General features: G+C 42.4%; 1 protein-coding gene across 1 annotated transcript; it reads right to left on the bottom strand.

The window, feature by feature from the left end:
* Positions 1-15,939: 15,939 nt before the first annotated feature.
* On the bottom strand, positions 15,940-24,382 carry PROX2 (prospero homeobox 2). Its single transcript, XM_029952175.1, has 5 exons — positions 23,069-24,382; positions 21,936-21,947; positions 18,806-18,907; positions 17,572-17,766; positions 15,940-16,125 (listed from the first exon to the last, which is right to left on the bottom strand). Exons 1-5 carry the CDS (start codon positions 24,380-24,382, stop codon positions 15,940-15,942), a joined length of 1,809 nt encoding a protein of 602 aa, XP_029808035.1.
* Between the last annotated feature and the right edge of the window lie 271 nt (positions 24,383-24,653).

Here is a 24,653-nt window from a genome sequence, read left to right as displayed (position 1 = left end):
ACAGTCAGACAGGTAACAAAGGAGTGAGTCAGAGGGTGGAGACTGGCAAACTGGAGAACAAGGGAGGTCCAGTAAAAGGGAGTGGGGGGCAGCACCTGCTCAGCTACAGCAGATTGCGACCACATAGGGATGTGGGTCTTTGTCACCAGATTTTCTGGGTTTTCAAGAAGAATGAAACATCTGGGTTTTTATGTGAAATCAGTGTTTGGGCATTAGGAACTTATTTTGGGTTTTGTTTAGTTTGGTAGGAGGTTTTTTTTTGTTGTTGTTTGTTTTTTGGTTTTTTTTTTGCAAATGCTTTGGCCTGCACACCTCACCTGCCATTTCAGACCTGAAGGCTGCCAGTTTGAAACCTTGATATTTAGAGAAGAGGTTGGAGAGACCTTTGGGCTCATTCCTGTCCAATCCCTTCATTTTAGAGACGAAGTTTCTGAGGCTGAGAGAAGATAAATGGCTTGCTCAAAGTCTTACAATTACTTGATGGTGAAACAAGGCTAGAACTTGGGTTTCCTCATCCCTGACTTGGCACTTTTTTCCTTAGCTGTGATACCTCCTTTCTGAGGGCCTTCGTAAGTTCTAGGATGGTGAATATTCCAGTATTGTTTGTGCTGTGTACACGTGCACATGCATGTGTTTTCTAAATTCTGTGGACCTGGAAGTACATTCTGATTTTAAATATATCTATCAGGAACAATGCAGTTCAGTTGGTTCCCTCCAAAGTCCTCTTCCTTACCCTTTCCCAGGTATAATTGTACACATGGAGTTTTAATTATTATTTGTTAGATTGTTTGATCTTCTTAATCACAGAAGCTTAGAATTTTGACAAATATTGCGTTAATTATCATGTAAGAACAGAGTAGAGGAATTCATGTCTTGCTGTTCAGGTAGCTCCTAGAAGTAATTTTGTCTTCTGTAATGTGTAATTTCTTATGTAATGTAACTGACCTATTTGCTCCAGCTCCAGTGACAAGCATTGTAACCTACCTCACTTGGAAGTTCCCGATTACCCGTATTATTAATGACAAATTCAGGAGCTTGGTAATCAAATCTGTCAGTAACACGATCCCAATGACTTCGCCAGCTTCCCCTTCCACCCTTCTTACCACATGTACACTACACTCAGGCGCTCTCCCTAAAATGTCCTGTTTCCTTTAGAAATTGTATCTTAAGGCCCAGCTCACATGCTACCCTCTCCCTGAAGCTGTGTTCTTGATCTTCCTGTTTTGCTCCCTCTTTTCAGTTCTCACAGGGTTTTGTTTGATTTGTCCTATGATCACTTTTTTTTGGATGTGGCTTTCGTGTATTTAATTTTTTTAAGCAGAATTAATATACAGTATTATATTAGTTTCAGGTGGATAATATAATGATTCAACAGCTCACCACAATTAGTGTGATCACCATCTGTCACCAAACAATGTTATTACCGTCTTATTGTTGATAAGGATGCTAATTGATGCAGTCACTGTGGTAAACAATAGGGAAGTTGCTCAAAATATTAAAATGGAATTATCATATGACCCAGTAACTCTACTACTGGGTATTTACCCAAAGAAAATGGAAAAGTAAATGCACCCCTGTGTTTATTGCACATTATTTACAATAGCCAAGATATGGAAGCAACCTAAGTGTCCATCCATAGGCCTGTGGTCTCTCAATTTATCTTTCTAGTAGAGTAACTTATATACCTATCTATTCTTTCTTCCCCATCCTGTCCTTTCTTCCCATTCCCATATGCAAGCTCCTAGAGGGAAAGATCTATGTTTTGCTCCTCTTCCATCCTTGTAACACCTAATATGCGATACCAGTTATGTGTAACAGGTGCTCAACAAGCATATTTAGAATTGATATGAATTTAATTTAATTATAAAATTAATTCATATATATAATTCACAGAACTCTAATTCTTGAGTTTAGCTTTTCACTGCCTCTGTATCTTTCAGTTGGTGGCATATCCATATGTATTATATAAACCAGGCATTAGAAATTCAAATGCCTGCTATGGAGAGGAAGATCTTGTAAGTGAGAAAACTGGCTAATACTTTCAAAATGGCATGTTCTATTCTTTCATCAGTAACACGTGTTTGGTTCTTTCATCTGGAACATCCTTTGTTTGCAAACTATATATGTAGGAATAATCTTAATTCCCATGGGAAAATGTCCTCTTTCTAATTTTTCTTGAAACATTTTTCACTGTGTATTTCTAGTTTTCCCATGTTTGCTAGACATACAAGTACAAGTGTTCATTTTCTTTACTGTGAGAAAAACAACGGTAGAAGCAGAATGATAATGGCAACCAACTCTCAGCCTGGGGAGGCAATAGGGCATGATGGGGACTGGGATGATGCAGGAGACTTGCCCTATCTCGATGAGACAGTTCTTCGCCAACCAGTGGTTGCCATGAAGCAAGGTAGACCAAATGTTACCAGATGAAGATAAAGTTGAAAGCTGGATTTTCATGTGATACAGCCTTCTCAGAATACTATGGAGACAATAGAGTAGTGGCTGGAGGCCATCGACTACCAACAGGCCATCATTTTGGGACGTCTAACATATACCATAAAAGATGTCTGAAAGATAATTATTATAAAGACGATGTTTATAGGAGAGGAAACATCAAGTTATATTACATGGATTGTATGTAAATATTTTGGCCTGAACCTTGTAACTGATACTTTGGGATGAACAATTCTGTTTTCACTGAGGTAGATAGCAATACATACATAATACACATATGCTGAATTTGCAGTAGGTTATTTTTTGTCCACTGCTAACTGTTACATGGATGAATGTATTTTGCCTCCTCCCTGGGTACATCCTTTCTGTGCCTCCATTTATCAAGATGACAGGTAAGTACCTTGTGTGTGCACAATTAAATGTGTGCGTACACCTATGCCAGAGAAAGAGGACAGCAAGAGTTTCCTTTGGTTAAGTGGAGCAGCTGATCAGCCATAGTCATGTGAATATAACCAGAATGTCCTGCTCATAACTCTACATTGCTTTCTACTGTTTCTCCTGGGGAAAGAGGACGCATGTCATTAAAGCTTCTTTGTTGACACCTGTCAGTGTCAAGGTGGGTATATTTTTGTTATGTTTGATTTCTTGTATGTTTTTGGGCATTATCTTTTTCAAATCCATCTCAGCTATAAGATATGAATTCATTCATTCTCATCACTTAAAGAAATTAAAATACTACAGCTAATACTAGGACCCCCATGAGCAACAAACATCTTGAAGGTAATTACTGTTATCATTTTGGGGCGTGGTTTTCCAAAGCTTTTTCTGTGCATTTATATACATATATATGTACCTGTAAGGATATGGCTTGATCTTTTTTTACATGAGTGATATTCTTTACATGTTATCTGCAGACCGTATGTCTGTGTGTATACATACACACACACATACAAATATAAATGTCCATGTATGTGTATGTGTATATTCCATAATATCTATATAACATAGATTATTTCTCTTATTTGTGACAGTTTTTCACTGTCATGACAATGTTGCTTTGAACATTCCTGTAAATGCCCTTTTAGGGCATAGTTTTAAATTTTCCAAGAAAAATACAGAAGAATTTAATTATTGGACCATAGGGAAACAATTCTTGCTTTTATGTCTTCCTAATAATTTTCTGTATATGTGTTTCAGAAAGAGTCCTAAGTAAATGTCTGGGATATCAAAAAGAAATTCTTTTCTTGGTATTTTAAAATCCAGGTTTTTATGCTTCTTTCATTTGAATTCAGTCTTTTGAATAAATTTAGAATTGATAAGGATAAGCAAAATAAGTTCAAAGTAGTAGCCATACATAGATCAAAACTATTACGCTTTTGAGAATAGGTGCTGTTTCGGTGGTGGGGAAATTAAATCGTCATTTAAGAAGATGATCTCTTTTAATCATGAAGTTCTTTCTTCCAACTCTTTCTCTTCTCCCTTTGGAATTATGACAACTGGATCCACAGTTGCTATGAAAATACCTTCTCATGTTACACACCTTGTTTCATACTAGTTTGAATAATCCTGAAAAATACAGGTTTTGTTACTGTACCCTTGCTTTAAAAAAAAAAAAGTATTGGTTTCGTGAAGTCTGGAATACCCATTTTAGGTATTAAAACTTTTGTTAAAAAAAAAAACTAATAGGCAACCGACATATGTGAGAAATGTGGCAAATAGCATATCGGATAAAGGGCTAGTATCTACAAGGAACTCACTAAACTCCATACCTGAAAATGAATAATCCAGTGAAGAAATGGGCAGAAGACTTGAACAGACACTTCTCCAAAGAGGACATCCAGATGGCCAACAGGCACATGAAATGATGCTCAGCATCAGGGAAATACAAATCAAAACCACACTGAGATACCACCTCACACCAGTCAGAGTGGCTAAAATGAACAAATCAAGAGACTATAGATGCTGGCAAGGATGTGGAGAAATGGGCACCCTCCTACATTGTTGGTGGGAATGTAAACTGGTGCAGCCGCTCTGGAAAACAGTGTGGAGGTTCCTCAAAAAACTATCCATAGAACTCCCCTATGACCCAGCAGTAGCACTGTTGGGGATCTCCCCAAGGGATACAGAAGTGCTGATACATAGGGGCACATGTACCCCAATGTTCATAACAGCACTTTCAACAGTAGCCAAATCATGGAAAGAGCCTAAATGTCCATCAACTGATGAATGGATCAAGAAGATGTGGTATGTGTATGTACATATACACACACACAATGGAATACTACATGGCAATAAGAAAAAATGAATCTGGCCATTTGTAACAAAATGGATGGACCTAGAGGGAGTCATACTAATCGAAATAAGTCAGGCAGAGAAGGACAGATACCATATGTTGTCACTAATAGGTCTAACAGGAGAAACCTAATAGGAGACCATGGGAATGGGAAAGGGGAAAACAGTTGGGGAGAGGGCGTGAGGCAAATCATGAGAGACTTTTGAATGCTGAGCACAAACAGGGCTGAAGGGGGGAGAAGGGGGAAGGGGAGAGATGGTCACAGAGAGGGGCACTTGTGGGGAAGAGCACTGGGTGTTATATGGAAACCAACTTGGTAATAAACTATGTAAAAAAATAAAATCTAGATAAAATAAAAAAAAACATTCTTTACAGAACTAATATCAGAAATGAAAGAGGGAGGGGCCATCACTAAAGAGCCCATAGACTTTAGGCATTAAAAGAATAACAAAGGAATACTATGACAAACTCTTTGCCCACAGATTTGATAACCTAGATGAAATAGACCAGTTACTTGGAAGACACAACTTGCCAAAACTCAAAAAAAAAAAAAATAGACAAGTTGAATGTCTGTATTTATTAAGGAAATCAAATTAATAATTATTAACTTTAAAAAACAAAAAGCACCAGGCCTAGATGGATTCACTGCATCCCAGTATCAAACGTTTTAGGAAGAAATTATACCAATTCTCTATGATCTCTTTCAGAAGATAGAAGCAAAGGGAATACTCCCTAGCTCATACTATGATGACAGTGTTATCCTAATATCAAAACCAAAGACATCACAAGAAAAGAAAACAGAAATCCCTAACAAAATATTAGCAAATTGAATCCAACAGTGTATGAAAAGAATAATGCACCATGACCAAGTGGGATGGTATGCAAGGTATTGCTTAAAAAATTAATGTCCTACACCTCAAGAGGCTAAAGAAAAAAAATCCTATCATATTAACAGGTGTAGAAGAAATGACAAAATCTGATACCCATTCATGTTAAAAAACCCTCAGTAAACTGGGAATAGAGGGAAACTTCCTTAACTGGATAAACAGTAACTACAAAAAGGCTATGGCTAACATATTTCATTGCACTTAATGTTCCTACTAAGATCAGGAACAAGGCAACGATGTCCCTTCTCACCATTGCTTTTCAAAATTGTATTGGAAAGAAAAGATACACAGATTGGGACAGAAGAAATAAAACTGTCTTTGTTTGCAGAAGATACTACTGTTTATGTAGAAAATCCAAAAGAATCAACAAACTCCTGGAACTAATAATGCAGAAGGGTTGCAGGTTACAGGGTTAATATATAAAAGTCAATTGCTTTCCTATGTACCAGCAATAAACAAGTGGAACTTAAGAACAATACCATTTATATTAGCACCCCTAAAAATAAAATACTTAAGTAAAAATCTAACAAGATATGTGCACGATCCATATGAAGAAAACTATAAAAGTCTGATGAAAGAAATCAAAGAACTAAATAAATGCAGAGAAAAATCCATGTTCATGGATAGGAAGACTCAATATTATCAAGATGTCAGTTATCCCCAAATTGATCTATAGATTCAGTGCAATCCAAATCAAAATCTCAGCAAGTTTTCTTGTGGATATTGACATACTGATTCTAAAGTTTATATGGAGAAGCAAGAAACCCAAGATAACCAACATAGTACTGAAGGAGAACAAAACTGAAGGACTGATATTACTTGACTTCATGACTTAGTTATAGAGCTACAGTAATCAAGACAAAAACAGACAAAATAGACAACAGGTAGAAATAAATGGAACAAAAATAGATCCCAAAATAGACCCACATAAATATAAGTAGCTGATTTTTGACAAAGGGGGAAAAGTAATACAATGGAGCAGAGGTGGCATTTTCAACAAATGTTGCCAGATCACCTGGACATCAGTCTGCAAATAAGTTGAATCTAGACACAGATCTTACACCCTTTACAAAAATTAACTCAAAATGGATCCTAGAACTAAATGTAAAACATAAAACTATAAAACTCTTAGAAGATAACGGAGGAGGGCTGCCTGGGTGGTTCAGTCAGTTAAGCATCTGACTTCAGCTCAGGTCATGATTTCATGGTTCATGGGTTTGGGCCCCCCATTGGACTCTGTGCGGACAGCTCAGACCTACTTTGGATTCTGTATCTCCCTCTCTCTGCCCCTCCCATGCTCGCACTCTGTCTCTTGCAAATAAACATTAGAAGAAGAAGGAAGAGGAGAAGGAGAAGAAGAAGAAAACATAGGAGTAAACCTTAATGATTTTGAGTGTGGTGATGACTTTTTTGGTCACCAGAGACACAACCCATGAAAGAAAGAATTGGTAGGTTGGACTTCATTCCAATTAAAATTTCTGCTCTATGAACAATACTGTCAAGAAAATTAAAAGACATCCACAGACTGGGAGAAAATATGTGCAAAAATGCATATCTAATAAAAGACTATTATCCAAAATATTAAAAAAAAAACCTTAAAATTCAAGAATAAGAAAACACCTCAATTTAAAATTGGGCCAAAGACTTTACCAGATAGGTCATCAAAAAGATATACAGTTGGCAAATAAGCATATGAAAAGATGCTTTATATCATATGTCATCAGGGAAATGCAAATGAAAACAAGGTATCCACACATACCATTAGAATGGCCAAAATTGAGATCACTGACAACACCAGATGCTGGTGAGGACGTGGAGCAACAGGAACTCTTCTTTGTTGCTGGTGAGAATGCAACATGGTACAGCCACTTTGGAAAACAGTTTGGCAATTTCTTAGAAAAGTAAATATATTCTACCATATAACCCAGCAGTTACGCTCCTCAGTATTTACCCAAAGGACTCAAATACTATGGCCAACAATGATCTGAACATGGATGTTTATAGTAGCTCTATTCATAATTACCAAAATTTGGAAGTAATCAAGATGTCTTTCAGTAGGTGAATGGATAAGTATACTGTGGTACATCCAAGTAATGGAATATTATTCAACACTAAAAAGAAATGAGCTATGAAGCCATCAAAAGACATGGAGGAAACTTAAATGCATATTAATAAACAAAAGAATCATATTCTACACACTATATAATTCCAACCATATGACATTCTGGAAAGGGCAACATTGGGGACAGTAGAGATTAGTGATTGCTAGGGGTTAGTGAGAAGGGAGGGTTTTTCAGGGCAATGAAACTATTCCGTACGATACTATAATGATGGATGCATGTCCTTTATACCTGTCTAAACTCATAGAATGCACAACGTCAAGAGTGAAGCCCAATGAACACTGGATATATCGATGTAGTTTCATCAGTGTGTAACAAATGTACCACTCTGGTGGGGATGTTAACAATGAGAGGGCCTGTGCTTTTATGGAGGCAAGTAATATGTGGAAAATCTGTGTAACTTCTGCTCAGTTTTGCTGTGAAGCTGACATGACTAAGTCTGTTTTTAAAAGACAAAAAGAGGGGCTCCTGAGTGGCTCAGTCAGTTAAGCGCCCGACTTTGGCCCAGGTCATGATCTCACAGTTTGTGAGCTCAAGCCCTGTGTTGGGCTCTGTGCTGACAGCTCAGAGCCCGGAACCTCCTTCAGATTCTGTGTCTCCCTCTCTCTCTGCCCCTCCCATCCTCATGATCTGTCTCTCAATAATAAATAAAAACCTTAAAAATTTTTTTAAACAAAAAGAATATACTTTGAGGACATTTTGTTTTATGTAAGAGTCTTCTGCTTTCACTAGATGTGAATCTGAGTGTGTCAGTAGGGCCTCTACAGGATTTGAAAGGCATTCCTAAAAGTTTATCGTCAGGGAAGCATATTGACAATGGAGGCCTTAAACCAAGAATTGGTACGGTTCTAGTTGAATAATTGTGTAGATTCTATAAGTATAGGATTACTCTTTATCTATGCATGTTTGGAAAAATGACGAAATATGAATAGTCTCCATGTGAAGAGCCATACGCTAGACCAGTTAGTTATAAAACTTGGCATATTAGAATTACCTGGGGATCTTTTAAAACTCCAAAGCCTCAAGCTATCTACCCCTCATAACAATTAGAGTCTAGAGGTGGGCCTGGGGCACCAGTAATTTTTTAAAAAAATTTTTAGTAGTGTCTACACCTAGTGTCGGACTTGAAGTCACAACCCCAAGATCAAGAGATGTATATTCTTCCAACTGAGCCAGCGAGGCACCCCAGCATTCGTAATTTTAAAGCCAAGCAGGGAGATCCAGTGTGCAGCCAAGTTTGAGAACCAGAGGTCTAAAGGTGGTGTTTAATTTTATTCCATCTCCATCTGAAGATAAGTTCATTAAAAATAATTTCTTTGCAGTGTGGAAGATGTTGGAGGTGTTGGAAGGATCCTTGTTAACAACAATAATTTTTAATGTTTGTTTTGAAAGAGAGAGTGCACGAGTAAGTGTATGTATGAGCGGGGAAGGGACAGAGAGAAAGAGAGAATCCCAAGCAGGCTCCATGTTGTCAGTGCAGGACTCAATGCTGCGATTGATCCCATGAGCTATTAGGTCATGACCTGGGCCAAAATCAAGAGTCAGATGCTTAACTGACTGAGCCACCCAGGCACCCAATAACAAGAATAATTAATAAAACTCTTTAAGTCCAAAATAAAATCCATATAGCCTGAAAGAGTTAATGCAGTTTCCAAGAGTTAATGCAGTTTCCAAAGGTGCCTGACAGACAAGAAATAGTCTAGGCACAAGGAGGATCTGGCTTATTGGGAGCAAATAGAGCCAAGATTTAAAATGTCTTTTAATGTGAAACACATATGTGCCCTAGGGCCTGAAAACAAGCCACAACTTTCCCAGTTGTGGTGAAGGTTCCTAACAATAGAAATGAGTTGTGGTATAATGTTATTTAAACTGGAAAGTTCAGAGGAGAATTTTGATTTGTAGAGGAAGTCCCAGATGGGAAAAGACAAGGGCAGAGGGCAGACAGAACAGGCTAGTTTTTATTACTCTTCTGATTACAAGGAGAACAGAATTAGCTGATAGTCCTGATTATCTGGGTACACAGAACAGAACCAAACAAGCCCTAAAAAAATGAAAATTGATATTTAATCACAAAGCTAGAATGTACCTCGTTAAATTAGCCTGCTTTGGTATTTGAGATAATTAATTGTTTGTGATTTTAAGTGTCTTTATGGAAGCACTCTCATTTATGGTGGCGTGGACTTCTATTTGCTTCTTGCTTAAGGGACTTCAGTCCTTCAATAGAACTCTGTAAAGATCATGATTCTTCATGGGCTGTGTGGTTTTTGTTTTAACTTTGTGTTTTGAAATAATTATAGATTCATAGAAAGTTGCAAAAAATGTGCAGGGAAGTCCTCGTGCACGCTTCACCAAGTCTCCCCCTATGGTAATGTCATATAGAGTTATGTCTCAAAACCAAGAAGTTGACACTGGAATACTCCACGAACTTATTCTGATTTAGAAGCACTTGTGTGTGTATACCTGTGTGTGTGTGTCTGTGTGTGTGTGTGTGTGTGTGTGTGTGTGTGTGGTTCTATGCAATGTCATCCTGTATAGCTTCATGTAACACCACTGTGATCAAGATACAGTTTGAAGAACTGTTAAGGGATTCGGAATGAGTCACTTTGCATGTGGTCCCTCCAGCTTGAGTTTAGGACTTGATGTTTGGGGGGACTGCTGCTTTGTTGGGGTAGGTAGCATAGCTTTTGCAACATAAAGTGACTTTTTTTAAATGTGATCATCATTAAAGGTGTGATTCTCAAGGACTATGTTTTGAGGAGGTAAATCATTTTCACTTTATGTGAAGGAAGTGAAATGATAAATTTATAACCCAAGACACAAAATCTGTTAGTGGTCTTTATTTTGGGAGCAAATCCACCAAGTCTGGCATAAGAGCAATGGGCTGAATGCTAGAAAAGTTCCTTTTCTACCAAGTATAAGAACATTTGAGACTTGTTCAATAAATGGTGCATCTTTCTAGTTTCTGAAACAGAAGATTTTTGACCCCCCAGAGAAATGCCCTGATATGTTTCAAGTGAATAGGTATGATTCTGTAATAAAGAAATGGAAAGTCATTTAATAGCAACTTCTAAGCATTGTCAACCTATTAAATTCCGCCTCACTTATGTTTTAATAGGTAATTGCTGTCTCCAGAACTTAAGGATACATAATCTTATCTACTATTTATGTGGCATGAGGATTTTAATTGTCTTTTCACCTAGTCTATCAAAACTAAGGTGTTTAGGAATGTAAGTTCAATGCCATTAAACTTTTTGTTCCCAGGATTTGCTGATAAATCTGTAGTCAGCAAAACTGTATGTGTAGTTTGTTCTAACACCTGCACCCCAGTCTTTCTTGGAAACGCTTATTTCTTACATTATTTTTAGCCAGAGTTTTAGAGGAGAGAAGAGTTCTAGAGTGGGTTGGTTGGAAAACTCTGGTTGATCCCGCAAGATCAGCTCTGATGAGGTAATGAGTATGTGTGGATTTTCTTTGCCTCTCAGAAAACATTATTAACATCTCAGTTTAAAGCTAAGTTTTATGTTGTCATCACAGGTACTAGTGCATTTTACTGCATGGTTATAGTAAAAATTAAATTCAAAATATGTTTCATATTTACAATGTCACGCACATCCATGCCATTTTTAAAATTTTTTTTAATGTTTTTTAAATTTATTTTTGAGAGACAGAGACAGCACAAGCAGGGGAGGGTCAGAGAGAGAGGGAGACACAGAATCTGAAGTAGGCTGCAGGCTCTGAGCTAGCTGTCGGCACAGAGCCCGACACAGGGCTCGGGCCCATGAACCGAACCGTGAGATCATGACCTGAGCCAAAGCCAGAAGCCCGACGCTTAAGCAACTGAGCCACCAAGGCACCCCACATACATGCCATTCTTAAGCTAAGACTTCTTTTTCCACTGTAGAGTAGTACAAACTCATGATTTGGCTAACAGTTCATGACAGCTATGTAATAACATAACATGAACTAGGAATGTGCTCAGAATTTCACACGTATTATTTTTACCTAAACCTTAGAACAGTACTGTGAGGTAGGTACTATTTTATCTCTGTTTTACAAATGAGAAAGCTGAGGCAGAGAGAGTAACTTGCAGAGATCCACAGCTGGTAGGTGCTTGGGCCAGGATGAAACCACGCTCCAAGGCTCATGCACCTTACAGCAGTCTCTTCTTAAGGAAGCTAATGGCTTAAGAAGGAAGTGAAAGTGGGGGTGGGGCAGCAGATCAGATACCTGAAATTCAGGTGGGGCAAAGGTTAGGGTGGAGACAACCTCCTTGCCCAAAGCTAAATTTCCAGACCAGAAGCAGTTATAAAGGAATAGGAGTCTGAGCCACAGAAATCAGGAAGTGGGGGGCGTTCAAAGGGAAGACTAGGACCCGATGCGTGTTTGAGGGGTGACTGGAGAATTTGGAAATAGCAAAACAAATCTGTGAGCATGAAGGGGTGAGATTATAAGAAACCAAACAACCTGAAAGATTTGGTGAAGGAGGAGCAGACTCTTCAGAGAGTAGATGGATGTGTGAACTGGTGAGGCTTCGGGGTAGATGCCTCTACTGTTTTCGTTGTCTCAGCCTGCCCTCAACATTTCTTCAGACTTGCCCTTCTTCACCTAGAGGCTAACATCTAGGGGCTCCGAAGTTTTCTCTTCAGTATGACAGCATTCAACTCCTGCATACTTAGGTTTCTATAGTCTGAAAGAATTTCTTCAGTCGGAATCGTATACCCCTGAAAAATACTCTGCTCATGAATTATCTTTTTCTACATATTTTTAAATTGTAGGTACCATGATCTACCTCAGATACAGTATGCATTATTAATACTCTCAATAGGTAATCAGAGCTCATTCCTTACAGTGTGTGTTACATATACGTAAATCCGGCCAAGAATATCTTTATACTTTCATAAGAAATACTACATTTGTTATATTTCCCCAAGTTTATGTTTTTCCTCCTACAGCCTCAAGCCATGAAGCAATTGTTAAGAATTATAGAGCACTTCTCAAATTCAAGCGTTCATAATTTAATCATCAGCCTGGTACAACTCCTACTTTAGCCAACATGTTCTTCATCTCTCTCTTACCCATCACTCTCTCATTATTGTTTTTTATTTCTCACTCCTGAGAAAATGAACTTACATTATGCAAAATCTATCCAAACACCTAATAGTTTGTATAAAAAAATCAAAGGTTTTTTTAAATTTCTATTTTGTTTAGAATGCATGCATCATAAAACTTGATATACTTTACAGAGCAAAAAGTTGAAACTACAAAGAAAAGAGAATCAATGATTATGAAAATTTAGATTATATCATCCAGGAAACTGGTCACCAAAATTTTAGCTTCTTTTATAAGGATTAAAAAAAATATATTTTGTAGCAGCACCTGGGTAGCACAGTCAAGTGTTCACCTCTTGGTTTCAGCTCCGGTTTGTGAGATCAAGCCCCATGTCAGGCTCCCCACTGATAGCACGGAGCCTGCTTGGGATTCTCTCTCTCCCTCTCTCTCTGCCCCTCCCCCTCACTCTCTTTCTCAAAATGAGTAAACTTAAAAAATATTTTCTAAAGGCATATGTAGAGTTATACTATAGATGTCTTGTTTTAGGTATTTTTTCTGATGATTGTGTATTTTGTTACTGAAAACAAAGACCTGTGAACCTCCCTGTAGTGATGGGGCTGAGGTACAGAACCTCATTAAAGAGTGCGTTGTTACCTCGGCCCTGTGTGTTTTGCTTTTCCTTGGATGGAAAGCAAACAGTTCAGGCACCATCCATATGCCTGGGAGGTGCTTTGTCCGCCTCACTGTGCAAATCTGGTTTGGGGCTGGGTGTACTCTATGAAGCCATGTTTGAAATAGGGTTCCTAGTGAACCTTTGCCAACTAACTGCCTGCTTTTAATCATTAATAGGGCATTAACTCCCTAGTGGTGCCAAAATCATAAACCACAGTCCAGGTCCCACTGTCTATCATTGAAGGATGAGGCAATTAGACATAAAAATATGTCTACCGTCGAAAAATCTGAAAATGTCTAATTTGGGAGAGAATAGTGCCCACATATACCTTAATGGAAGAAAGGCCAGATCTTTGGCAATGTTATGACAAAGAATTTAATAACCAGCTCAGCATGTGTTCCCACCGGAGAAAGAGGGATACTTGGTAGAAACAGAAAAATATTAAAAAAACAGAATTCTTCTGTTGGCAGGCATGTATATTTATACATTCTTCTGTGTTTAGGTCAGTGGTTAGAGAGCGCTTCCTGGAAGGACTCTAGTATACAAATGTTTTCAATTTGAGCATGTACATTTCATCTAATTGGTCCCTGGGACAAGGTTCGCTGCCCTGGAGGTGGCTTGGCTTAATCTTTCAAACACATGCTAATGAATTTCAGGTTTGGGACAGAAAATGGCTGCTCCGTATCAGACAATCATGTGAACTTGGAATTGTTTCTCATGAATGTCTTCAATAGCTATGTAACACCACTCTGGGTAGCGGATTCCTCTGCCATCTCCAAACACAGATAACTGCTCTTGCTCAAGTTACTCCATGCTTGCCTACTCTTAAAGCTTAGATTTGACAGATTGCTTCATTTTTTAAGGGAACATTCTGGGAGAAAATTGGATATGAATGCAACTGGATATATCAAATGACACTTACAAATAACCTTAAAGCAACCTGAAGATTAGTTTGGGCTGAGTACATCTGTTTTGGTTTTCCTCTCAGCTGTTTGAAGTAAGGGAAAATTCAAAAGGAAGTCCTTTTTCATACCTTTTTTTGTTGATACATCTAGCAATAGTTTAGGGATTTTATCTCCTCTGATCTAGCCCACCCAACAAGTGAAGGGAGTAGGGTGGTTGAATATAGAAACTTGTTTTATGTAGGTGGGAAAGAAGTAAGCTAATGAAGTCACAGACATCCCTCAATCAGAATGACAGAGCCTGAACTCTGTGGGACACCCCACCCCAGCCTGCACACCTTTCCAGTGCTTACAAACACTTGGCTCTGACTAGCTCAGAAGACGGATGCAGTTACTAAGCCTCGCACGTGTCTCGCCCATATAGTCAGAGTGAGTCACAGTTTGTATTAGGCCAGTGGGCGGGCGGGGGGGAGTTGAACTCCTGAATCTGTGAGAGATTGACCATTGGCCTGTAATTTCCTTATGGAGTGGGAGAATTTCTGTCTCTGTGTGTGATGCTGTATTTCACCCCGACTTTTGCCATTCATTGTCTGTGAGACTGCACAACCTGTGCAATCTCCTGCCTGGACTGCAGTTCTGTCCTTCTTAATTCAAGCTGGGTGGGCCAGATGATCTCCTAAAGCCCTTTTTAGCTTCCAAGTCAGAAGTTCAGTTTCCCCTGCATGTCAGAGGTTGGGCATCAATTACATTGGTCAGCTAGAGACTAGCTGAGCTGTCCTGCTGAGAAGAATGAACAGCACCACTCAAGTCCTGCAGAACATTTGCATTGGGCTTGCTGGGATGCTCATGGAACCCCTGGGTGATGAAGCACTCCTGAGTGCTAGGCAGGGGTTGGCATCCAAAGGGCTTGGATTCCTCCATACTGACTGTCCCCATGATCCCAAATGCCACGCCTTCTACTTCAGCAAATTACCTCATAGCTCCAACACTTGGGTGCGGTTGTTTTTCAAATGAAGATAATATATACTTTTCAGGGTGAAAAGCTTGAAAGCTAATATATTTGACAGTGTCCAGCACATAGGTGGAGCTCGATACATAGGTAACTAAAACCAGCAGTTTGTAAAAATCCCACAAAAGATAACTTTAGCTATCAGCCAACTTGGGGAGAACACTAGTCTCTGTGTAGTAACATTTCACAGAGTACTTCAGGACATGCTATCTTTTAATCCTCACGATCTGGTTTTATAGGTGCAGTGATCCCAGCAAGTTCCCTGGGGTCACAACATCTGGAAATAGTGAAGAGGAGATTTAAGTTCTGGTTCCAAACTGTTGTGTTCCTTTTACAATATGCTACCAACATGCCATTACATGTGGTTGATATATTTTATAGTTGAGATTAAACCTCTGGTGATTCTGAAAAAGGAAACAAATGATCAGAATTGGTATTAGTACCTATGTGGGGGGTTTCTCCTTATGCCCTTTTTATGACTACAGCTGTACTGACTGCCATTTAACACAAATCCAGGAAGCCCTGGTCAGTTGCTCCTAACTTTGTGAGATCTTAATTCCGAAACAGCTCCTGGGGATAGCTGGAAGATTTGAATACCTCTGGGATGTCACTGTCCAGTTTCGAAATAATTTTATAAATGGGTTTCTTCCAGGAAGGATCTGAGTCTTTCCCTGCGGAGACAGCCCTGAAAAACTCCTGTAGCGTCAAGCTGGCGATTTCCAAGAAGCAATCCGGGACCTGCATTCCCAAAGAGACCCACAAGAAAGAGAAGACGTGAGGCTCTGAAGCACCGGCACCATGCAGATCTCAGTGCAGCCTGTGCCTGGGGTGGGGGGCTGATAAGAGCGTCCCTGCGCCCCCGCCCCTCGATTTCTGCAGCCCTCGGAATCCCTTGCTCACTCATCAAATACAAACCTTAAAATGGTGGTACCCATGAGACAGCCCTGGGAAAAAGCATATTAGGGACACTCCTTTTGTAGGAGAAGCCAATTCTACTAATGGCGATGTTTTAAGTAAATGAGAAACTGACTCTGATCGAAACTAAATCTGTGGTTCAATGAAGGTTTTTAGTATTCTTTTCCTTAGTGCCAAACGTGGACAGGCAGGCCCCAAGTTTACAGCTGTTGTACCTCATCCCACCATCTTTTGGGGTTGGATCCAAAAGACTTGGAACCATTCCTGCTTCCAAAGTCAAGCACGAGGTTGAGGGGGACTCAGTATGTTCCAGAACCTCACACAGACTGGCATCATAAATGATGGGGAGTCCCACAAGTCCTCCAAATGCAGCCTGGCCCAGGGCTTGCCACCACTGCATGCCAGATGGCCACCCCACATGGAGAGATGTGGCAGCACCACCGTGTCCACACACCCTGACCCCACAAGCCTCAGAAAGGAGGCTTAGGTTTCTGAACGTGTTCTGACAGAATGCCTGGTGGTTACCAGCATATCTCCCCTTTGTTGGAGGTATCGGGGTCAAGTGAGAAAGGCAAGGAGAGGGAAGGGTAGTCAGCGACCTGCAGAACAGGATGGCAGCCCAGCAGACCAGTTCACCGCACACAAGGAAACGCATGTCTGGATTAGGAGTACTCACTGGTGACATCTAGGCCACTGGCTCACCCTTTACTGATGCTTAACCTCTAAGGTGCCACCAGTGTGCCTTCACAGAGATCCCCAAAGGACCGAGAAGCTTGAGTCCTGTTTATTCACTGTTTCCAGAGAAAAAGGATCTGAGGTGACTTGCCATGAAAGGACCACAAGTAAAACTGATCAAGTGAGAATTAAGAACGAAATGGTGAAACAAAAATTGTTGTAAAGAAATCGGAGGCCAAGTTTAGGTGCTGCAACAGCATAGCATTTAGTCGTATGCCTCCTGACGCTAAGGGGAAAAGTTCGACAAGTTACAGGATGTTGTAATTACAGAGTAGTAACTCTAAAATGGCGCAACACCTGTCTGACTTCTGCTTCGGTTTCAGAACGAAGACTGGCTGTATCTTCAGCTTGTGGTATCCACCTGTGGCCCGGAAGATGTTGAATCTCATCTCTGTTGGTGATACAGAGATTGGCCCCAGGCTGCCCTGACTCTCTGTGGCTTAAGGGCAGACACAGAAGGGGATATTTTCTAAAACTCAATCACAAAGGGAAGGCACTCATCAGACCCCCAGGGACCCGAGTACATGGTCTTACCTCAAAGTCATTTCCTTTGTTATAGTGCATATTGAGAGCTCGAAAAAGTTCTGAGTCACGGAGTACCACCAGCATTTTGGGATTTGTGACACCATCTGAAATCGCTTGCCGGGCAAATTTTTCCATTTGGATGTAATAAAACTCACGGAAGTTGCTGAACCACTTGATCATCTGGGAGGTGATGCAGCGGTTGAACTGTACAAACAATAGGGCCCGTCAGGTCAGATGTTTGCCACGAGGTGCTCAGAGTCAGAACTGTCAGCCTCCAGTTCGACATAGGGCTTAATAAGGATGGCTTCAACCACTACAAAATAGGGCTTTCTTTAACAAAAAGAAGCCACAGCCCTTTTCCTAGTCTATTCTCTTCTACGCAGAAAAAAACCCAAATTAGCTATAAGACCTATTAGAAAATACTGTTTTTGATATACTAGATTTCTGACTTTTTTTCTTTTACCCATGAAAAGCTTCCGTGGTGTCTAGTGTGACTTTGGGAGGGTTTGGGGTCAAGGCCAGTGTGGTACCGGCTTCTGCTGCACCTGGGCAGATTGCATGGCAGCCTCAGAGCTTTCTGCTGGGTCAAGGGCAAAAGGAAGGGATAAGGGTATAGAGCAGAGAGCAGGTCATCACAACCTTGGAGTTGCAGAATGAATTCGAATACCAGAGCTTGGTGCAAGAGTCAACCAAGCAACTGAATATGAGGGAAAGATCTGGAAAACACAAAGATGTAGATTCAGTGTATTAACAGCCCTCTCCCAACACCCAGGGTAACAAGAACAGGCAAAGTCTGGTTCCAACCACCAGAGCTTGATTTTCCTTATCATCGTGCTTGATGTCTGTGCACCTTCACTCAGTTTTGCAGTACAGCAGTTTGAATATAAACATGACAGTGTCCAACCCTTTATATATTTTTTCCTCTTCATAGTCTCCCCCAGCAGAGATAAAACACTAGGCCAAAAATGCCATTTACTAATGTTTCTCTCTCCCCTCCGCCTTTCCTCCCCATGTGTTTGTATATCTATAGCTCAAAAGCTTAAAATTCAGATGCCCAACGTTTGTGGCCCAAAATTATTCATGCAGAGTCTCAGCCCAGAACTGGAAATTGTACCGATCCCATCAGCAACATGAAGGGGACCTGAGGTGCACATATGATGACCTAGGACTTGCCTCCCACTGGGCAAAACCATTGCCTCTTGGGAGTTTTTCAGAGGCTTTCAGAGGTGAAGAATGACTTTACCTGGACATCAGGGAAATAAGCCTTCAGGAGGTTGGAGCTGGGGTAGCGTGTGAAGAAAAACATAAGTTTGGCCTTCTTCAGGTGACCAGGATTCAGGCCCTCCTGGATTTGACTCAGTGTCAAGGAAAACGTTAATACCACTTTATCAAATGATTTTTATCAGTTTGTCCAAATAATGAATTGCCCTATTCCTGGCGGTTTCTATTTCTTTTGTTTCATTTTTTCCGGTTGAATGGTGTATTGGTTCCATTCTTCTGCCTCTAGCAAGTCTGATCAGAGGTGCCTGGCTGGATCAGTCAGTAAAGCCAGTGACTCTTGATCTTGGGGTTGTGAATTCAAGCCCCACATTGGACCTAGAGCTTACTTAAAAACTCAGAAAAAAGCCTTTTCTTTCCAGATCCTCAATACCATATATGTACAGTAAATTTGCAGAACTTAAAAAAACTTTTTGATGTGTAAAAGTTCTATGGCATTTATACTATCAAATACCGTCTGTCGTACTTTGTGTGTGTGCTTTCAGAATAGGATGGGGAAAGATGGCAGGGCTTCCCAGATTTCAAAGCCCCACATAGAGATTTCATTCCCCTTCTTGGCCTCAGTTTCTTCATCTGTAAAATGGGACAAATCCCCTAGACAGTCCCCATTCTACTCTCAGAGCTGCCTTGCCGTGTTTAAGCCAATAAGCACCTAACCAGCCCGAGTACCAGAGCACAGTTTGCTTTGGCTCCAGAAGCCTGAACTTCTCCGCCGTGCAGAGCTCCCCCTTGCCCTTCCCTCTTCAGCCCAGACGCCCTTCCTCTGTGAACTATCTCCTTGCTGACTTAGGCCTTCCTTACCCTGGGCTACCAAGGCTCTTTGTACAAACCTCTGTTGTGGCAATGACCTCATTGGAATTTTTACTGCATGTTTGTCTCCCCATTTACACTGTGAGCTCCCTGAGGGCAAGGACCTTATCTTTTCATCTTTGTATTCCACATGCCTAGCCCTGTGCTAGGAACATAGTAGGTGCTCAATAAATGTTTATTGGCTGAAGGAATGGATGAGTGATTAGATGGTCAATCGTAATCCACAAGAAATATGGAAATTATATTCCAACCCCTACATCCCTCTGGGAACAGATTGCTCCTCCTCTAACAAGAGAAGGGAGCTGTGTTGTGACTGCCTAGCACCAGCACGGGAAGGAAATAACGATTCTTGCACAAGAACACATAGCATTCCCAGGGACAGTCCTGGGGCTGGGTGAGGAGCATTACAGAGTGACCTTGGGGCTCAGGTCGGAGACCTATACCTTTAGGACAATTAAGACTTCCAAGTAGGACATACCAGTTTAGCCAAAGGAAACTAAACCACTGATTTTCAGTTACAGCTGGCCCTGGCACCCATGCTGCTGCCCAGGAGACCTCTGCCCTTGCCTCACTGGACCAACCTCTTGTCCTTCTTAAAGGTTTGAAAATGCTGTGGAAAGAATCCTGGATTTAGGAGTCCAAAGACCCAGTTTCAGATACTGATTTTTGCCACCTATTTGCTGTATGATCTTGAGCAAGCCACTTATCTTCTCTGGGCCTCGTTTCTAAAACGTAAGTGTAGAAGTTAAAGCTTGTGCTTGGCAATCCGACCCTGGGTTGTCTGAATCCTGGCGCTGCATGTGTCTGTCTTGAGACTTGGGCAAGACAGTTTGCTTCTCTGTTCCTGCCTCTCAGATGCCTGGTCTAGAGTGGACGCTTGAGGATTGTGAGGTAACACAGGCCCACAACCTCTTGTCCAAAACGCTGGGCCAAATGGGGTTCATATTTCAGAATTTCTTATTTGACAACGGTAATATGGTGCACAGACCATATGTTAGTTAGCGGCCTGAGCAAGGGCTGCGGCAGCAGTCTGTAATCCAATACATTAATCCTTCCACAGCAAGTTGGAGGACTATTTACACTAAGTGGGCTAGTCTATAAATAGCCTCCAAACAGTGCAGGTTGGATTTTGCCACCAAAAACCTTCCCTTTAGGCTGAGGGGAGAGAAATCACGGAGATTTTCAGAGATCTGAGTTTCAGAACGGTGGCTAAGTGGTGGTGGGCGCACACTTGTGAACTGCGGGCGGGTTGGCCCACCTCGGGGACCGTGCACAGCAAATGCTGCCCCTACTATCTCACCATCACTCCTGCTCTGCCTGACTCATGGGATGCTGTGTGAATGTGAGTGGGTGCTGGTGCTCAGTGGCTTTCCCAGCGCCCAGGAACACATCTCTGATGCTGGAGCGTAGGCAACAGGGATGAGAGAATAGTTGGGGAACCAGGAAGCTCCCTGGGAGCCCCAAATCATCCCATGCAGCCAGGCCCTATCGATGGACTCCCCAAACTTCCAAAGCTGTCTGAGTCCAATGGGAGACCCCCCACCCCGCATTTTACAGAGCATGGCTAGGCACATAATAGGTGCCTGAGAAATACCAGCATGCTCCTGCCAAGGAAGTATAGCAGAGAATCTTCGAGCACTGAGTCCTTCAGGCTTCCACCACTGCCTGACTTTAACAGGGGCTCTTAACCAGTGGCCTCTTACTAAAGGCCCAGACAGGTAGCCTTTGTCACGTGGATTTCCTGACAATCTCTACACCTCCGAGATTTCCTACCGCCTGAAGAGGCAACAGGGACAGGTGAGGGGTTCTTAATCTTGTGTTTCTTTTGTTTTGTTTAAAAAATTTTTTAATGTTCACTTATTTCTCAGAGAGAGAGAGAGAGAGAGAGAGAGAGAGAGAATGTGAGCAGAGAAGAGGCAGAGAGATGGAGACACAGAATCTGAAGCAGACTCCAGGCTCTGAGCTGTCAGCATGGGGCCCAATGCAGGGCTGGAACCCACGAACTGTGAGATCATGACCTGAGCCAAAGTTGGATGTGTAACTGACTGAGCCACCCAGGTGCCCCTTAGCTTTGGTGTGATAGTTGCCCTGGCCTGCTTGGGAAGCAGGTGTGATGCCCAAGCTTTAGGAGTGTTTCCAACACCTGTGACCGGCAGAGGGCACTCATGGCATTTAGGACACAGAGTCCGCACTTATGTGGCAGTGAGCTGGTCCCATCCCATCCTGCAGCCCTTAATACAGCTCCTCCCCCCACCCCACCCCCAGGAGGGCACAACTGTCCACACCTGGATATGCAACTCTACAGACGCATTGACCTCTGGAGATGTCAATTATAGTCTGCTCATGAGAAGCAGCAGTGTGAGCTAGCCCGCTAAAAAAAAACACATCCAAAATAATGTCGTCAGGAACTTCCCTCCTACAAGATGCCTGCTGGAAGAGGATCTTCGGTCATGTGAGCCTGAGGCTGCATACATTCTCCTCTTAGAGCTCCACATAGGACATGAGCATGTTAAAGGCTCTAAGAAGTCCCACGAACTATCCAGTAGTAGAAATAACCAGTATTTAATAACCAGTAGAAATAACTTAGTATTTACCCAAGCTGCTTTTTTTGCTAATTTAACAACTATTAATGTCCTGAGGGAGGGTTAATCTGGGCAACACTATTTGAGAGAGTGGAGTCTGCCTAAGGGTTGCAAAGATTTTGCAATAAGATCCAGATCCCTGCAGGCCAGCCTGGGCTGCTCAGCCCTCCCCACAGGCCTCTCCATGCCCAGCCCCAGAGCTCTGGTTCTCTCTGTTGCAGCTTAGAAGCTTTTCCTTAAGCTAAAGGCTTCTTACCCCTTCCAGCTGCCTCTTGGGTCTAGTCCCTCAGGAAAGCATCCCCTTTTCCAACTGCCTCAGAAGTTTCTGGTCACCCATAGCTTCCCTGTGAATTACCTAGACAGTGCAGGCTTTTCTGCCTGTGGAGCCAAGAGATGGGGGGAGTCATACCTCAGATGAGGTCATTCCTTTGACCCTCTCTCCGCTTAGCTGTACAACCTGCTGACAACCAAATTAGGGGTTTTCCCTTCTGTAGGGTATTTATCGTACTTTGGAAACCCATTTGAGTTTAAAAACAAAACTCTTTCAGATCAAAGAAAAGAGTGAGTAGTGGTAGAATCTAGTGTGTCACAGAAGAAGGTAAATGAATCTTCCCAACATTCTTAAATCCCAAAATGTGGCCACCCCCTTCTCAGAACCTAAAAACTATGAGCCCCAGGGAAGGAAGGCCTGGAAGGACAGTAAGAAGGCCACCAGGAAAGCGAAGCTATTTAAATGCCACGGAGTTATTTGTCCCCACCCCCTTCATCTTCCAGATTTCCCATGTCTCTGGGCTGTGGCACTGAGAACCTCAGGTACTAGTAAAGGATATGTGGACTGAAGAAAAAGGAAGCACATCCGAAGCAGCCTGCAGGTCGCCCGGTTCCATCTTCACCGAGGGAAGAAGGGGCAGCCTTTCCAAACCGGGGGAAGCCAAGGGCAAGGGGGACTGCTGCTGGCTCAGAACGGATGGCCGCAATTTGACGGCTCCCCAGGGTTGCAGGGCAGACTCTGGGGAGGAGTGACTTTGGGAAGATGAATCTTGGGGAAGACTGCTGTCCCAGTGGTCACTGGGTCCATGACCCAGTAGCTGGCTAAGAATCTGATCTTCCTGGATGCGGGAAGGCACAGTCAAAGGACAGTTTGCTGGCAGACCCTGACAGGATCTGGGGATCATTCTTGGAGAGACAGGGCACCTGGGAGGATCTAGAGACTTGGCCAGTGGTAAGTTTTGCAACAGGACCCCAGTCTGTGGCTGGACCCTCCTGGGCAAGGTGGCAAAAGGAAAGAGATCTTTACAGATACCTCTCTTGGGAGGCGAGGGCTCACTTCTACCCTCTGGCACAAGCCCCTGGAAGCTTCTATCCAGCTGAGTCGGATGGCCTGGTGGATCCAAGAGCACCTTTTGTAATACTGAGTCCACAGCCTGGGACACTGCCCCGGTCAATTCCTTCCTCAGAATCTCCAGCAAATCCTGTGCTCCACAAGGAAGGAGCCTGGGCTCCTCAGACTGGTATTCGACCTCACACACTCTGTGTTTTTCTTTCCTGGAGAAGTCCCGATGGGAACCCGAGTGGTGGTCACTGTCCATAGCCCAGGGCCTAGATCCATAGCCCTTCCTCTGCTTTACGCTCAGGGGGCCCTTGTCCATCTCAGAGCCTCCTGGGTCCTGAGCCATGTCCCTGGGCTCCGCAGCCTGCAAGATGTGCTTTTGCAAATGTCTTAGCTGTTGCTTCAGTTGATAGAGCTGTTCTCTCACCCGGGGGCTCCCTTTCCTGCTGCCATGGTCCCCGACAAGGCCTGGCTTCAGGGGGCCTTGCTGCATGGGAAGGCTCTGCTTCCTCTTCCGCTCCTGGGCCTTCTCTGGGCAATACGGGCTGTCCCTGGCTTGGGTATTGCCCGGCACCAGAGCGTTAAGAGAGAGGCACATGCCTTGCACAATGGTCTCCACTCGGGCCCTCTTTGCTTGGATGTTCTCATCCCAAAACCAGTCAGGATCGGGAAAGCTGGAGCTGGGGACAGCACTCCAGGGAAAGTGGGAGTCTCTGCCTTGTTCTCGGGGGGCTGGGCTTCTTTCACCTTCCATACAGGGCTCTGCCAGATGGGAACAGGCCCGGGACAGAGAAGGAAGCAAGCCAGAGTTTGGATCCATCCCCTTGGCTCCACGGGCACTTGTTCAGAAGGTCGGTTGTGGCTCTGTAAAGGAATCCCTTCTCCTAACGTCCTCAACTAGAGGGGTACCTCGAGGGAGCCAGGGGGTCCTCCTCCACATTCAGAAGGACGAGAAGCAGCTGTCAAGGATTCAGACTCTTTGATGCCAGACCTTACAACTCTGAGTAGATTCTGGAATTAGAGACAGGGAGAAAACAGTACATGTGATTTTGAGCAGTGCTTTTCAAACTTGAATGTGCAAATAACCTAGG

Source organism: Suricata suricatta, chromosome 9 (assembly GCF_006229205.1).
Source record: "Suricata suricatta isolate VVHF042 chromosome 9, meerkat_22Aug2017_6uvM2_HiC, whole genome shotgun sequence".
Taxonomy (NCBI): Eukaryota; Metazoa; Chordata; class Mammalia; order Carnivora; family Herpestidae; genus Suricata; species Suricata suricatta.
This window is presented reverse-complemented; position numbering and strand designations above follow the sequence as displayed.

What these genes read in the sequence shown, in the direction of transcription:
- PROX2 (XM_029952175.1), bottom strand. Translation starts at nt 24,382, where the DNA reads ATGGATCCAAACTCTGGCTTGCTTCCTTCTCTGTCCCGGGCCTGTTCC. An exon ending in CTTATTTCCCTGATGTCCAG is followed by an intron (nt 17,767 to 18,805) that starts GTAAAGTCATTC and finishes TTGTTTGTACAG; the next exon opens with TTCAACCGCTGCATCACCTC. An exon ending in ACAAAGGAAATGACTTTGAG is followed by an intron (nt 16,126 to 17,571) that starts GTAAGACCATGT and finishes TTGGGAATGCAG; the next exon opens with GTCCCGGATTGCTTCTTGGA.